Here is a 17,635-nt window from a genome sequence, read left to right on the forward strand (position 1 = left end):
GAATCACCAAAATTAAGATTAAAGAAAATAAACGTGCAAAACTAACATCTATTCTCTAGTATAAAATCTAGCATTGTCACCACCTTAAGCAACTTACGAAAACTCACATTAAAACTAACTCTTTGAAGATTCCGAAGCTGCCAGCCACAGACTTAAGTACGTATGCAAATAGAAAAAAAAAACACGTTCGCTATCCCGTTCGAAATTCAAAAGTGGTGTGCCAGTTGCAAAAGTTCAGTTGTTATAAACGCACGTGACCTGCCATACTTCGTGGTTGATGTTCATAATAACCGGGTAAACGGCGAACATGCCGGTAAATTTTCAGTAACATGTTGTAACGTCAAAAACACGAAGCATGTTTTTATGAAGTTGAAAAAGGGAAATCCGAGCGTTGAGGTAAAATTTCTTTTGGGGCTTGAAGATTTTGTTTTCCTTGATGCTAATGAAAAACTTAATTAAAACGCGTGTTTTGTTTGAAAGGCTTTTTTTAGCCGTTTTGTTTTTAACCCTAATGGTTATTGAAATTTCCTGCTGATGTTTTAGACCAATGGAGGTAATTGGGTGTTTGGATATTGAATAGAAAAGTCAAGGCGAATTATTAGGAATACTTTTATTATTACATAATCTTATTATTATTTAATATTTTCAGGTTATTGTTCCGTTACTGGACAGGAGTTTCTTCCTGGAATAATAAAAGTGCCAGAGGAGCGCTGGGCACTTTACAAACCCCTCAAGAACTTTCTAGCGTGAAAGTTTTATTCCTTCACCATTATACCAAAATGTGTTTTTAATACACACAACTTCGAGTCATTGATATGCTGCCTTGGTTTGGACCCTTAAAATTTATTCATCAATATTTTTATTACTTATTTACCATATTTTTCTCTCAACACTCGTCTTAGGATCTTTCCAGAAGGATTTTTCGGTAATTCGTCTAGGAACATAACTTCTTTAATTCGTTTGTATACTGCTACTCTTTGTGCTACGAAGGCTGCTACGTCTTCGCCGCTTACTTTGTGTCCATCTTTTAGTACAACGAATGCTTTAGGAACTTCTCCCGATCTTTCATCAGCTATTCCTATAACAGCCGCGTCTAGAACATCTGGGTGTTCTTTTAACACGTTTTCTAATTCTGCTGGAGGTACTTGGTAGCCCTTAACCTAAAAATACATATAAAATGGTTATATTATTTTTTCACATTTGGTGACAATACGTAGTGTCGCGTTCTCTTCCTATAGGGTTAGCAGAAATCAAAGAATGCGTTGTGCATGCTTGTTGATATCTTAATAATGTATTACTAAGTAAGTAGTAGAAGTAAGCATTATTGAAGGCCACAAAGAAATTTCACAATAAATAAAAATGGTAGAGAAATCAGTAACGTAACGACGTTACTGATTTCTCTACCATTATATTGTTAAAAATCCGTTTATTTTTAACGCGTAAATTGTACCTATATATTTACCAAACTTTGAGCAAAAGTAAACTATAAAGCAAAAATCTAAAGATAATCTTAATAAAATATTCTATTTTGGAGGAAAGCCAATTTTCTTTACTATGTTTATTTTTGACTTGTATTCAGGGGTCATTGTGACGGCCACAGAATTTAATATTACTAAGAAATATTATTTAGAAGATGATTATTTCTTGCTATTTACTTACCTTAATAAGTTCTTTAAGCCTATCTGCTATAGTAACGGCTCCGTCTTCATCGAGGAAGGCGAGGTCTCCAGTCTTGAACCAACCGTCTTCTGTGATCGAATTCTTTGTAGCTTCAAGATTGTTTCTATATCCTTTCATTACTTGAGGTCCACGGATCAGAAGTTCACCAACCTGGGAATTGAATAATAGTAGTTTAATCACTTAAATCAATCAAATTTTTCGATTATAATTTAAGATGATAACTAAGGGATTGTATGTACGTGTCATGCTACTTTTGTATCATGAGTGTATAGGTTGTAAGTTGTGTTAACTATAACATCTGTAATTTTTGGAGAAATTAAGTTTAGTCATTCCAAATTATTGTTATAATTCTAAAATGACGTTTTTTAAAAACAAAAGAAGAGTGTGGTTTTTGTTTTACCTCGTTCGGTCCTAAGGACCGCATTTCGGAATCCACAATCCTTAGTTCTGTGTTTGATATACCATAGCCAGATGTGGTGTACTTATCGGAGCCCCGCAACATAGCAGTGGCAAGTGGCGATGTTTCTGTCAATCCATATAATTGAAGGAAGTCGAATGGATGCTGCAATGCAAAAATCAAGTCATCCGTCTTTTTGAACACCCAATATAACAAATTATAATAGGAGTTTTACGCACAAATAAAAGGTCAAAAGTACAAATCAAAGGCTCGAAACAACTGTTTGCGGATCACTCAAATATTTCTCCAGTATAGGAATCAAATCGCCAAAGTTGTCGTTAATCAGTATCGGATTTATTTATGTCTATGAAATTTTCGAGTAGCAGCAACAACTTGCTTGATACTGGCACATATAAGCAAGTAAATGTCCATACCTTTATTTTATTAAGAACTTTATCAACATCATTTCTTGGTAACGGAGCAGCACCTGAAGTGATAACCTTCATAGATGCTAAATGTTCTTCAGTAACACTAGGATGAGCACCGAGGAATAATACTGAAATTGAAACACAATACATAAAAGTATTTATTCACAATCGTTCTGAGGGATTAGATTTCTTCGAACTAGATATTTTCCTTTTAAATCTTATTCAGAGAATCTCTTGGGATGTTTGTTCTTTTTATTGAGATTATGCTTAGCCCAGATTTATCCATATGTACATACACACCAGTTGTTTTAGTTAACACTATGATAAGACTATAAGCAGCCGTTTTCTTTACCCCTGGGATTAGCATCCGTTAGTAAATGGTAGTACTTAATACATTTTATCAAATTTTATCCTTAAGATAGCTTATCCATCTGATTCTATATAAATTAATTACCGAAATGTGAATGAACTGAACCAAATAGGATAATTTAAATATTTTTGCTACTGGCCAGACAAAGTTTGTATGGAATCGATGGAATCCAAATTCCTATGAGAATGGAATAATAAACGAGGTAAAATTGTAACTACACCCGGACGTAGTCAGGTAAGTCCGCTAGTAACTTATAAAGCTGGAACTCACAGTAAAGTTGTACTTACTTAACGGAGGAGCAGCACAAAGCAGGTTAATGGAATGTTCTTTCAAAATGCTGGCAAAATTGTTCGGTTGGAATTTTGGCACCGTCACCACTTTATAACCTACTGATAACTTGTGAAGTAGCACAATAGAAAGACCGTAGATGTGGTACAGTGGCAAAATGCATAAAGTCGAGTCCTGGTTGGTTTCTGAAAAAATTAAATTGTATGATGTTTAAATTATTATGAATTTGAATTATCTATGATGATTACTAGTGCGATTTTTTTTAATAATATTAAAAGCGTAAACCTATATTTGAGTGTCTTTTTATACGTAGAAACGTTAAAAGATTTAAAGGTTAGTAAAAAAACCCTGATCTAAAAGCAGGAATTAATAAAATAATTTAAAGTAAAAAAAAAATATGAATCCTAAGGTCAATATGAATAACGGTAGTACAATATTACTTGATTGCTCAACTAACAGACGGGGGCAATTGAAGATGAATGAAGACAGATGCAAAGATTGTCGCTGCCGGATATGCACGAGAGAATTGTTAGGATTTATTTATTAATGTTTGTATGTAAGAATACATGCACTGTCATGCGCCAGGAAATGACCGTGGGAGGAGATTTTTATTTGTTGATAGATATTAAAGATTGCTTTTAAGTTTCGTCACGTGTAACAGATGTAATTTTTTGGACTCTACCTACCCACTAGGGTAAGAAAAAATAAATAAAAACAATTGTTAGTGTCAACCTTCGTTGGCCAAATTAAGTTAGGTCAATGATTGACTTTTGTCATCGTAACAGCATGATCTTAGAAAAGCAACACAATCTTTGAAACATAAACATAAAGCAACTTACTTGTAGTCACCTCGTAATGTCGAACAGAATCGACATCTTGCTGCAAACAATTTACTACAATATTTCTGTGTACCAACTCTACGCCTTTAGGAAGTCCTGTAGTACCACTAGAATATGGCAAAAATGCTATATCTTCAGATTTTTTATTCACTTCTTTTAGTACACTATGATCGACGTTGTCTGCCATTGCAAATTCTTCGAAAGAGATTGTGCCAGGCGGTAGGTTGATGTCTGAACCTTTGACCGTAATTATTGGAAGGTCTTTCTTAGCTAATGCCATTGCTTCTTTGAGAACTGGTATAGAGTCTTGTACTCCGATGAGAATTTTAGGATCGGAAAGTAATATTTGTCTTTGGACTTCATCTGGAAGAAAGAAATAAAACGATGTTAATCTTATCAGCATAATCAGCTTTTTATTACTGTCTCTCATCATGATCATCTCGTGATGATGACTTAAGAAACTGTTTTTGACTTAAGGAAATGTTTGGTTTTTCTTTCTTCGCCTAATTAAGGAGAATTCAAACTCACTCAATTTAAAACATATGATTTCTAAATAGCAAATATCTGGCTTTAACAAATACATATATGTATCTCTAGATAACGAACAGAAATTAATACAACTTTTTAATGTTCATCAAACAGAAAAAATATTTTTTCCATCATAATCAATAAAACATAAAAATAAAATAGATATTCTTTAAAGAATAACTTACGTGGTGTGTAAATAGGGTTGACAGTAGTGACTTCAGCACCTGCCTCTAAAGCTCCGAGAGCGACCATCGCGTACTCCGGAGAATTGGCCATCATGACGCAGATCACGTCGCCATCCCTGATTTTTAACTGCGTGCGCAATTTTGCAGCAAAGTTCCGAGAGTATTTGTATAGCTGGTGGTAGGTGAACGAGCGGTTTGTCAGACCACATACCTTTAACAAATATTAATGTGATATTTAAAATACTTGATGTCTTTCAAGCCATGTGAAAGAAATATTAAAATAAACCTTTAAACTGAAATACATAGTAACTAAAATGAAATATATATTTTTATCTTACTTTTTATCCAAGGATTGTTACGGATAAATGGTAAAAAGTAATGTTCTAATATTTTGTTCAATAAAGTATTAATATCTTTACCTTGTGTACAAACTTTCTGGTAAGCACGTGTTCGTAAATCTCACGATATTATATTTATCAGTAAGCTATTAGTATCTATCGTGGGTTCCCTACAAGGCGATTATGTAGGTCACGGCAGTTCGGCTCATTGAACAGAAATATATTATTTTATCTAACAAGTTACGCCTCATAGCGAGATTAAAGATGTTGCGATTATACTGTTTTCTTATAAGATTAAAAACTGTAGAATACATTCATGATTAGGGTTCCGTACCCAAAGAGTAAAACGGGACCCTATGACTAAGCCTCCGCTGTCTGTCTGTTTGTCTTTCTCCAGGCTGTATTTCATAAACCCATCAGGGTTATATCTAGCTATCAAGCTAGAAAGTTGAAAGTTTTACAAATGATGATCCGTTGCCGCTTCTTGCGCGAGTACAACTCACACATGGCCGGTTTTTTACTTATATTTTCATGCCCAGTGCCCGAAGGTATAAGTAAACATGTTTGAAAAATCCACGTTCTGCCATTTGACAATGTAGGTCTCTTCCCAGCCTATTGCCATACAGCGACAAGTTGGCAATCTCCAGGCTACCGTTTAGACACTATTCTATAGAACCAAAGATCTCGTCATTGTATACACTAACGCCCAGACGACAGAAGCAGTTCATGTCTTTTGCATTCAATACTAACCGGAAAGAAAGATACATGATATTCTAACTCAACTCGCAACCTCAAACAATTTATAACAGAACCAATAATTGCCAAAAACGAAATGAAACATAGTTATGTGGTTTTATTTAATTCAACAAATTTGATTGTATTAAATTAATGAGGCTATGTTATTATGTCAGGTACATGAAATATAATAAACAATAATTTATCTAATCACTGAATACATAATTTATAGTAAATGAGACATTAATGACATTATTCGTTTGTTGTTACGGAATATTAACAACAGAGGTCGTTGATAAACCAAAGAAGAAGAGCCCTTGCCTGAATTAAGAAATAATTACCGACATCTTGTGATAAGTAATTTTCCTACCTCACTTCAGTACCGAGGGCTATTTTTTCTATTTATAAAAGACCAAACGTACTTTGCGCGATCTAGTAATCGGGTTTAACTCCCGGATCATCGATCGATGATACACAGCCTTTAGATACACTATCGACCGCGCCGCAAAGGCAATAAATAGAAAAAAATATATTGTGGAATCTCCTTTAATGTTATGAATAGTGGACGTCTAGATATAACTATTTCAAGAGTAAAAATAACACCACGCGTTTGATATAAAAGTGTCAATAGTATTATATTATATTATCTTATTAAAGATACGCCCTATCAAATATATAGAGATCACCTTTCCAAGACTATTGTTATAAACTAGTACGAATTTTATACATACAACAGCTGTTTTATCGGCCCAACGTTCCATGTTCTCCCAAATATGCTCAGGAACAGTTCTATTAGGTATATCCACATCTTTGTGAGGAGACTTCACTATTTTATCTGGAGTCCATAAACTCTGTTCTCTTCGAGGTGTTAATGCTATACTTCTAGATGCTAATAGCTTCTGCGCTGTTTTTGTTAGAAAGTTTCTGGATGCCATGATGGTCTGAAAATTAAAAATAATATATCAATGGTGTTTTACAACTTTAAAGCAAATAAACTTGTATTTATCACAAAGAACTTATAAACTGATCGAATTATTTTAGGAATAATTGCTCAGCGAAGAACCTAGGAAGGTTTGTATCAAACCTGAAAGACCGCTATCTTCAATATCACAGGTTTGGTATTTTTATTCTCAGAGGGTAAATTTGCATGTTTATTTTTAGATACACTCGATAAAGGTTCTAAACAGGTATATAAAGAGAAATGTTGGTCATCAACCTTAGGGACGATTGTGTCTAATTTTCTTATTAATGGTTAAATTGTAGTTTAACTGAAAGTTTCCGTAATTATAAAGTCAAAACAAAAGTATTTGATGATTATTCCCTCATAAGAATAATCACTTACAAACAAGCTCTGACAGCAATTATAGATTTATCAATTAAATAAATTCGATAAATCTTCATATTGTATCTTAATGTTATTATTGTTTATAATTTTCCAAAATTACCTATTTACTACAGACACTCATATATTGGCTCCGTGAGTGAATCAACACTTTGACCCCTTATCCAGATGTATGGAAACCGTTTCTAAGACTTTTGTATACAGTAAAGTTCTTGATAGTGTGAATAATATTTGTGTTGCTAATGTTTTTGTAAACTGCTTACCTGTGTTCGAGGTCATGTGTGATTTTGTTAGTGATATAATTATGACTGATAAAGTATATCTATGATATTGGCTTATGTAATACGAGTATTAATAATAGATGTTTTTTGTTTGATAACAATTAAAAATGTAGATAATTACGATAATTATTATCGCTATAGAGATAAATGTCAGTTTTGTGTGGAATTGTTGCTATTTGAGAATGTGAATAGTATGAAATTCAAAAACAATTAACCTAACGGTATCAAATTTGTTTTTCAGGATAGATATATTGATATCATAATTTGATGTGCTGAGTTTAGTGCGAATAGAGTTTTGAAACGTACAAAATAAATATGTATCTGCATTTTTTACTCAGTGTGAATCAATTTTTTTTGTGCAATTATTTAGTAATCTTAAGTTTTGCGTATTCAACTGTTCGAATACATAAATCTGCTCATATAGTTTTTGTTACGTTTCAAATGACACCACTAACACATCTTTAATTTAATACCACGTGCCTCAATTAATGCAAAATATAAATATTAATTATCCTTAGATATTTCTTATACACATAATTAATCGTTTCAACTTTAACTATACTAAAGTTAGCTAAAAAATAAATTTATATTAAAGTGTATTATCATATTTTAAGAAAACAGGTAAAAACCGGTAGATACAACCAATGAAATACTCACAATTTTCTAACGAAATTAAATCCCAATCGAAACAAAAAACCCTTATAACACGTTCACTTCAAATAAGTTAACAATCACTCATAATCAAACTATCACAAAAAGTACTTCACGAGCTATGGCACCAAGTTGTTGCCTTGCGGCACGCCACAGCACTACTATGCGTAGCGTATTATCATCATTACAAACACACTCACGGTCAATGTCAAGACGAGACTAGTACGTGTTTTTATTTATAGGCAGATAGTTTGGCGTAAAAAATTGTTTTGTATAGCGCTAACTAGATGTTGTATGGATTGAAATGGCTTTGATCATTCTTAATGTAAAATGGTAATAAATTGTATGTTATTAAATGTAGAAAGAGATGACTAAAATGGTAATTTAAGTCCCTTATAGAACAGTTTCAGTCGTTGAATCGTTACAAAATAAAAGCACCACGTTACTAAATAATACCACTTTATTGCAAAATAATTCTCCAAAATGATATTTTATAAGTATCAGCATTTATAATCTATCTATCTATTAATAATTTAAGGTTCGTTTGTTCATTGACTAGGACTTTGGCCTCTATCGTTTCACTGTTATCGGTCAAAGTCCTATAGAATACAAGTGTAGAGGCCAGTGAACTATTCTTTAAATAAACTTGGCAGTAATTCTTTTTTTTTTAAATATTTATTTGTCGTTTGCCGTATTTATTTTCTTTCTGGTATGTAATAAAATTACGATAATGGAATTGTGTTTTGCATACCTTTCTATGTTTTTTTAAAGACACATACATACTATAATCGCAGATAAAGCAACATTTAAAATTTTGAGCATGAACAAAGTCCAATTTAACTCTATAATGTGTTGATCAAAAACGTTATCACTAAAATTATTTTCGGTATAACTCAAAAGATACGTTGATTGTTAGTTCAAAACACGTATTGCAATGATGTAGCGTTTTTATTATCTATCTACCTATATTTTGTGAAGCAGACATTGTCAATGTAACTATAACGATGAAAATGTTGTAGGTATAATGCTAGTTCATCACATTGATGACTGTAATGACGAATTTATACGACAGCGGTATTAAATTTAATTTGACAGTACTTGTGAAAATAATGGTCATCATAAGACTTAGAATATAATATATTATGTTTGTTTTGTTTTATAACATAAGATTGGGATTAAAACTTCATAGCATAAATAGTAAACGCAAAAAGCGAAACGAGTGTGAATGCTTATTAGTAGTTTATATTGTTTGTGTAACTAATTATTATACCAACATAGGTACTAACATAAGCATAAAATATAAGTTTTAAAGACTTTTGATAAAATACTAAATTTTTTATTTCTTAGCAAAATATTTGCTTAGTCTGACAAAAAAATTACACGGAAATAATAACAGTACAAAAAGTCGAATTGATAGTTTTTGTTAGTGCTCGTAAGCTAATGGATATAATTTTTTGGTCGATGGTATTTTGACTCTATCTAGTATTATAAAAATGTGTTAAGGCATATGCTATTTAAAGCTATTTGGGTAAATGGAGTAAAAGTCAGTTAGACCGACCTAACACTTTGAAAATTGAAATGCATAACCACTAGCATAATTGGTGAACGAAACGCAAATGTAGGAAACTACATTCGAGGGTTTTTGAATGTGTGGTTTGGCAACTGGTTAGCGCAGTCAACTCAAACTAAGCACCTCCTCTCTCCCTCTAACGGTATCGAAATACATGCCCAAAATAGAAAAATGATGATAAATCTAAATTGCTGAAAGAAAAATAAAACAACAATTTTCTCTAACGATTACATTTCCCAATAAATGGTTGCTATATCACTTGAAATAAAACATTCGAGACCTAACATATTTGGATTTATATAAGTACAGTATTTTATTCTATACAGCATGATTTATTACACCGTTTACACGATTCGACGAGCGCACATGTGATCATAGCTATGTGTTGTGTTGATTTGAAAGTCATTCCCGAAATTGCGGGGCTTCAATACAAAAATTTGGATATCCATCATAAGATATTGCTTCGGCTATAATAAAAAATAAATAGGCCTTTCAGAATAAAACTCAATCTAGAAAAACGACTTTGAAGGATATTAATGTTACTAAGTTTCAACTAATTTTATTATGCAAAACAACTTGGATTATTTTGTTTTGTTCATTTATCTTCGTAAGAATAGCTCCATAAGGACTAGGTTCTGTTTAGTTTTTTGTTTAAACTGTTTATATTAAATGCCTTTTTTATCAAGTTTTAGGACGCTTGAACTGATTTGTAAATGTCAATGGTTACGTTCACTTTTAGTACTAATAGAGTTCTCAGAGCATGAATATAAAGTGAAATTTTAACGTCGTTTTCAAGACATTTCGTTGGACTTTCAAGTATAAAATAATTTCGTGGAAAATATTTTTTCAGGGCGAATGGTTTCTTAATTTTGTAGAGTTAATTGATGGATGTTAAAATACTCTTACAGCAAATATAATTAAAACGCGCAACAAGTTCATTTTGATTAATAATAATTTCAATATGTCGGAGCATTATTTACTAAATGAAAGATCTGAATTAAATTAACTCTCATTATAAATATCATCAAAATAAATAAATGGAACCCATTACTGTTCACAGTTAGGCAAGTGTCTCCTCCCGTAAAGAGAGATGGTTAGGCCCTGAGTCCACACTGGCCAAGTGCTGGTTGGGGACTATTCGTATATAGTCCCGAACGGGGAGTATTCCTTCAAGAACATCACGATGTTTACTTTTAACACGTAACAAGTCACGCTAGAGTATGTCATATTATTTCTAATACACACCAATGACTTTTCGAAGATATTATCTTCGAAAAGCCATTGTGTGTTGCTTTGGTTTCGAACCACGACTACTTGCATGTTGAGACCACATTGCTATCAATGCTCCATGTACCCTTTTACCTGTAATTTACGTCTTTTCTTACGAATGCAATGGTTATATTTTAATGCATACAATTCTACCTACGTCTGAACCATAAAAGATTCCAAAAACAGCTTCACTTATTACATTTACTTCCCAGACCATCAAGTTCTACATAAATCCCTATAACACTCAAAACTCACAGTGGCTTCGAAACTCAATGTTAGTGAAGTGACTCTAACTGAAACACTTTAAGAATTAGTTTCAATTCGATATTTAAAGTCCGCTAACAGCACTCAAACTTTCAGTGAGGTAGTTTTCTAACTCGGAAAGTATGAGTCCCCCACATTTGTGTGCCAATGATGTTGGAGTTGTTTAAAAATATAGTGTTCGGGGAATATATTTTATTTTGATTTAGCTGACTGGGCAAAGGAGAATGCTCAAAATGTATGGGAAAAAAACCCAGGCCGTACACAAACGGTGTGTAACTCAGAATTTTAGTGATACTGAGTGATTCAATTCCAGATATTCGCCTCTATCAAATTCGATGGCTAAATACTATTTTTTGCTATTATCTACTATTTAAAAGGTGAATTTAAAAAATAAATATTTTTCAAACATTCATCACAATGATTATTTTTTGAATAATATAATTGTATAAGTAAATATCTAATACTAATAAATAATTAATTTTAATGGAACTGTGATTTTTAAAAAATAATTAACAATAAAATAATTATATTCTACCACTACATAGTACAAAACAAAGTAAAAGTAAAAGTAATAGCAATGTAATATGTTTAGCCATTGAATTTGATAGTGGTAAATATCTGGAATTAATTACACAGTATCACTCATTTCTCCCATTGCTCCCATGCTGGATTCAGAGCGAAAAAAAAACATAGAAGGTGCCAGCTGCATTTCTTCCCGTGCATACTGCAAAAGTCAGTAGAGGGATGGAAGGGTTTGGTGCTTCATAGGCTATAGGCTAGCAATCTACCACCATGACAACACTTTTCTACCTTATAATAGCCCTCCAATTGTCTGCCAACCCGCATTAGACCAGTGTGGTGGACTAAGGCCTAATCCCCCTCTTTGTTAAGAGGGGAGGCTCGTGCCCCTCGGTGGGGACATAATAATATATGACCTGGTCATGATGACTCATTTTTCAAAAATATATTTTTTAATATTTTTAATTTGTAACTCAGTTGCATACCTATATTAAAAATGTGTGACTCAAAAAAGATTAAACATTTATATAGGTAACTTATTTAAAAAATATAAAAATATATTGAAAACTCCTACTGAAAAGTTATAGCAAAATAGTATGTTCAGCCATCGAATTTGATAGAGGTAAACATTGGGAATTCAATTACACAGTATAACAAATTTTTTGAGTTACATAACTTTTGTGTACAGCCTGGGTTTTTTTTTAGCATTCTCCTTTCGTTCCTCGTAGTCAATATTATTATTTAGTTATTTCATATATTTTAGCAAGATTTTAATTGTTTCTCTAAGTAAGAACCTTCCCTATATTTTGCTTAAGGAATATTATAAAAAAAAGAATTAATGAAATCGGTTAGAATGCTTTCGATTTTGCGCTTAACAACATTCAGCAAATCTTGTTTGTATAATAGATTATCAGTAGATTATTACTTACGCATGTAAGAGCAAACCCGGTTTGTAAAGGATTAGTAGATTTAGTAGTCTAGGTAAAGTCCTGCTTGTTCACATGACGTTGACGACAAGCGAAATTTTTTATTTATTCTATTATAAGTGTTTAACAAATGGAATGGTCGTTTTCAGTGAAGGCCATCTTGGGAATTAACATAATAATAAGCTACGTCATTCAAACAAAAAAACTGAAAATGTAGCATTGCTTCTATCTATACTAATATTATAAAGCTGAAGAGTTTGTTTGCTTGTTTGTTTGTTTGAACGCGCTAATCTCAGGATCTACTGGTCCGATTTGAAGAATTCTTTCTTCAAAAAGTTTTAGGAGGAATATGCGGCCCATCTCCTTAAAGTTCCACCGTCAACACAGATGCACTTAAGTTCTTTAACGTGAATTTATCTGCCACTTAATTGACTAACACAGCGTTAGTTGTTACAAAAGTTTCCTTCGATTTTCTATGGAACTTTCTCTGTTCTATTTCAATTTGTAAATGGCCAGCAAAGATGCAATATTCTTGAAGACCGCGTTCTTAGAAATATGCTGTAATTACTGTCGTAAGATGATATTATTTCGTAGAAATCTTTATTAGTAGCTATTTTGTTTAGAGTATTGCAACATAATAATATTATTATTTTATATCACACCACTATCTTATCATACCTAATTGTTATCATTAAAGATAATCTCTAGCTTAATAGATACAGCTATCTTTTTATAACCAAAAAATAAAATAAAGATTCAGTAAGTCCTTATCAAAAACAAGACCTATCTGGTAGAATTTAGATAGATAATATACAATAACCAAGCAGTAGGCATCACTTACTCGAAAACAACACAATATTTTTAACTACCACTTCACAATACAATAACATACTTACCATTGCGTGCTATCACTTGATTATGACACAGTACATACTTCACAACCATCCATGGTCACGTCTCATTAAGATAATTCCACAATCATCCCATGTCATGCAAGCAGTAAACTTCGACGCATGTTCGCTCCTAATTACCGACCGTCCTGTAATTTGACTGGTTACGGCGTACTACGGTAGTAAGCTAAAGCGATGTGTTAGACTTCTATGGGATGGCTAACTGCAAGTAATGGTCAGAGATGACCTGATATTAAAGAATGGACTGAAAATGTTACAATAATGTAACATGCTTAACATTTTTTTATATTTAACGAGGGTTTGTCGAACGGTTAATGTTCAATAAAAATAATTAATTAGTTTTATTCTTGTGGTTAGTGATCCCAAGATTTTATTAACACATTTATTAATTTTAAAAAGTAAGTATAAGAGTAGCTAATAAAATATTTTTTTTCATGGTAAAGGTGCTTTAGTTTGGGAGAGAAAGGGTATAATTTTTGTCCTGGTTGTTGTCAATTAAGCCTAGTGATAGTTGGGACAACTGCGACATTAGTTATATTCTTATCAAAATAAAATGTAAGAATAGAAATATATTTCATTGTATTCAAACGATTTCGAGCATCATTTAATTTATATTATAGTTAAATAATAAGTGACACTAATATGATTGATTATAGTACTACGTACTCGCTGTAATGAGATCTGTTGACAGTTACTTGTATATTTATTAAAACTTTGAAGCTAGTTTATATCTTGACATTATGCAGAACAAAACGAAAAAACCTAAATTTAATAAAATATATGATTGCACTTTAATGCAAAACATTATGTAGAAATGAATACAGAAAAATATCTTCGAACGTTGAGAGCAAATTAAATCAAATTATCTGTCTGCATAGCGTGCAGTAATTTATTTACGATACCTGTCTGAATACGTAGTAATAAGTTACCAGTTCAATAATTATGTAACTGAAAAATTAATAAACCCACACAAGATACAAAATTTATATTTATTGAGTAAATATATCCAAAATTAAGGGTACGCTCTACATAACAATCCGACATCACTGCACTTACATTAAACTTCGATAACGCGAATCTATTTAGCCCACAGCTGACTGGTTCGATTATGACACCGACTAAAGTCTGTACGCTACATTTAACAATCATTGCTCACCGATTCTCTTGAGAAATGTTGCTTAAAATGGTAGATCTCTTAACATTGTTTGCAACACTTGGGATATTCTAAATAGGCTGTTAAAATAATTTGCCGTTTTCGCTCGTAATTATTCGATTAGTTACAGGTTTGGATGTTTGTTTGTGGATTTGTTCAATTTTGAGAAATTGAAAGACTTTGTTGTCAGGAGTTCTTTAGCAATTTTGAGACGCTTCTAGCTGGTTGCGGTCACCGGCTGAAAAATGAGCATTGGCCGTTGGCGTGGACATTCCATAGATCGCGACTGTGCGGAACTAGTTTCGTGTATGTTTCAGAAAGTTCGCACGGATTTTCAGCTATTCGGATAACTTGAATACCAAACTACCACATCAAAAAAAATCGCAAAGTGTATTGTGCGTAACAACTCATTAAAAAAAATCGAACGATTATCGTTTGGTGTGTAAAAAATAACGTGGTAACAAGAGTTTTATAATAACACTGCAGGCGAAATATTTTAATTAGTAAAACACATTAGGTAGACCAGACGACGGTGTTATCATAATGAATAGAGAATATGCGAGGGTTCGATTCCCGGAATGATAGACAAAAGTGTTGAGGTAGGTTCCTGTGAAATTCTCAGTAGCAATACGGAGCTTAGTTACGAGTCTAGTAAATAACTGTAGGCTTGACTTGCTTTCGTAGAAAACTGACTATTCACCGAAAACCGTACTAGGTTGGATTTCTAGTTCGAGTTGAATATCTCATCATCATAGAAAAGACGGTTTTCAATTTGAGGCGCATAACCAGTTGCGTTTAGTGGTCAGTAGGTAAAGGTTCAGTGGGTTAAGTAACGTTTGGTGCGGTCATTCTATAGATCGGTGACCCCTTAGTGACATTTATACTGAACGTTAAGCTACATCGTAGGCTTTTCGGGTAGTTTGAACCACATTGACACTAGGGTTATATTTTATGTACTTAGCTTGTTATGTGTGAGACGGTGTATTTATTTAACCGTTTTTCATTGCTAAAGGCGTAATCAGTTATTCTAAGCGTTGCAACTTTTACATGGTTCTATCATATTATTATAAAAAATACACTTGACTTGTGTTTATAAGTAATAAGTAAATTTTATCCGAGGCGTAAAAGATATCACTGCACCGAACTATTGTTAACCAGAGTCTACAAAAGCTTTTGAGATCATCTCTCAGCAAATACTCATACTCTTTACAAACTAGGTAACTACGGACAAACTTTTCATGTTTCATATTCCCCGTATTTTCGGAGCAGCCGTTCAATATTCTCAAAAATACTTTTCTATTGACAATAAACTCCGGCTAGGTTATTTAATATTCCCAAAAAGCGTTATGTAAATACAAAACACAGGGTGTCGGGCGTCATATTGCGCAAATCTTGTAATTTTTCCACCCCATCGGGCTCCTTTCATTATCATCGTACTTAATAATTCCTGGCCAAGGTCCTGTTATGATGACTTTACACTGGGTCAGTGTTTACAGTCTAGGTTTTAATTAAAACTTGCCTAATTTGATAAGCTATATTTCAAAGCTACTCTGCAGCCAGGTTGTGTTATCTGTAAGAAAACTTGCCTATGTCTTTTATTAATGTATACAATAAGACAAGAGAAGTGACAGTCGGACATACGTTAGCATGTCATACTTTTGTACACATAACGTTAGCTTATTGCCCACTAATTTATTAATTATATGGGATGGCTATTTATGGACTATGGAAATATGACTATGGAGAGTGAATTATTGAACAAAGCATCAAAATGGATTAAAAGTATTTGTTCCTTATAAATTAAGCTTATTCCAATACTTATTTAGTAAGCATTAAAATAGTGAGTCTAGAATAGGTACAACAAATCAATAAGTTTCTACCCAGCTCATTCATAAATCAACTAATTTGCACAGAAACAAGTGTAAACACACTACAATAAAAGCTTTTTGGAGAGTTATTAATATTCTTTCCTAGTCCTCACTACAGAATAAATTATGTTTTTCGTGAGAACGGGTAACAAACCAAGTTTATCCAACTAAATGTACTTAAGTAACTTCGTAATAACTTAGTGAACAAACTTGGGCATCTTCAGTCGGATCACTGGCTCGCTAAAATAATATTTTTCGTTTATTATTAAAAGTAATGAAGCCTGTTGGAAAGTGTTTGGAAGCACAAGGTGTCGTTAAGGTACATTGTTTGAGATTTTCAGGATGCCAGCAACTTGCAAACTTTTAAGGAATTCAACCCTTATTTAGAAACTCATATAGAATTTGTGTATTTATTTATCGAGGTTTTCTTGCTGATGATCATACAATATAATTGATTAAAGGTAGGTACGCTGAGTAATCTGTAGGACCGTTGATAACCTCAGACTAAATCACCGAAGCTTACAGGTCACTTGTACAATAGTTTCATATGAATGCTGAAATGCTGTATTTTAAGTCAGAGGACTTTTCATAGAGCACTCAACCAAATATTTTTTCTTCCTTCAGTCTATGGCCACTGCATTGCCATTGCAATAGACTAAAGGAAGAAAAAGATTTAGCATAATGCGGAAACCATTTAGTATTTTACGTTTAACAGTTAAACTGACGTAAAGTTTTCCCAGTAAATAAAATTCTACGAAAAATGTCTTGAAAATATTTCTCCCAATTGTTAAGAATAATTCTGGACGTATTTCTAAGAACCCTGTTAAAATTTTCTGTGATGAGTTGGGGACTAATTTGAAATATTTTTAACGCTCCCCGAGTAAATGTAAAATATAGAAGTGTCAAGTGCTTAGTCTTTTGAACGAATTAATAGTTCATCATTTACAAAGATTAGAGAGAGGCGAGTTCAAATTTTCTTTTGCTAAAATCAATTTGTTTTAAGCAGCTGTATTTTTTTATTATATCTTTGGGACTCATAGTACAGCAAATGCATAGTAATAGACATTCATTATTAAAATTTTGCATAGCGTAT

At 32.6% G+C, this 17,635-nt stretch overlaps 1 protein-coding gene across 1 annotated transcript; it reads right to left on the minus strand.

The window, feature by feature from the left end:
• Nucleotides 1–605: 605 nt before the first annotated feature.
• Nucleotides 606–8,235, minus strand: LOC142977255 (uncharacterized). The gene is made up of 9 exons (XM_076121030.1): nucleotides 8,069–8,235; nucleotides 6,520–6,729; nucleotides 4,716–4,926; nucleotides 4,003–4,365; nucleotides 3,163–3,348; nucleotides 2,512–2,633; nucleotides 2,081–2,242; nucleotides 1,660–1,830; nucleotides 606–1,160 (listed from the first exon to the last, which is right to left on the minus strand). Exons 2-9 carry the CDS (start codon nucleotides 6,721–6,723, stop codon nucleotides 867–869), a joined length of 1,713 nt encoding a protein of 570 aa, XP_075977145.1. The 5' UTR covers nucleotides 6,724–6,729; nucleotides 8,069–8,235; the 3' UTR covers nucleotides 606–866.
• Between the last annotated feature and the right edge of the window lie 9,400 nt (nucleotides 8,236–17,635).

Source organism: Anticarsia gemmatalis, chromosome 12, assembly GCF_050436995.1.
Source record: "Anticarsia gemmatalis isolate Benzon Research Colony breed Stoneville strain chromosome 12, ilAntGemm2 primary, whole genome shotgun sequence".
In the NCBI taxonomy this organism is placed as follows: Eukaryota; Metazoa; Arthropoda; class Insecta; order Lepidoptera; family Erebidae; genus Anticarsia; species Anticarsia gemmatalis.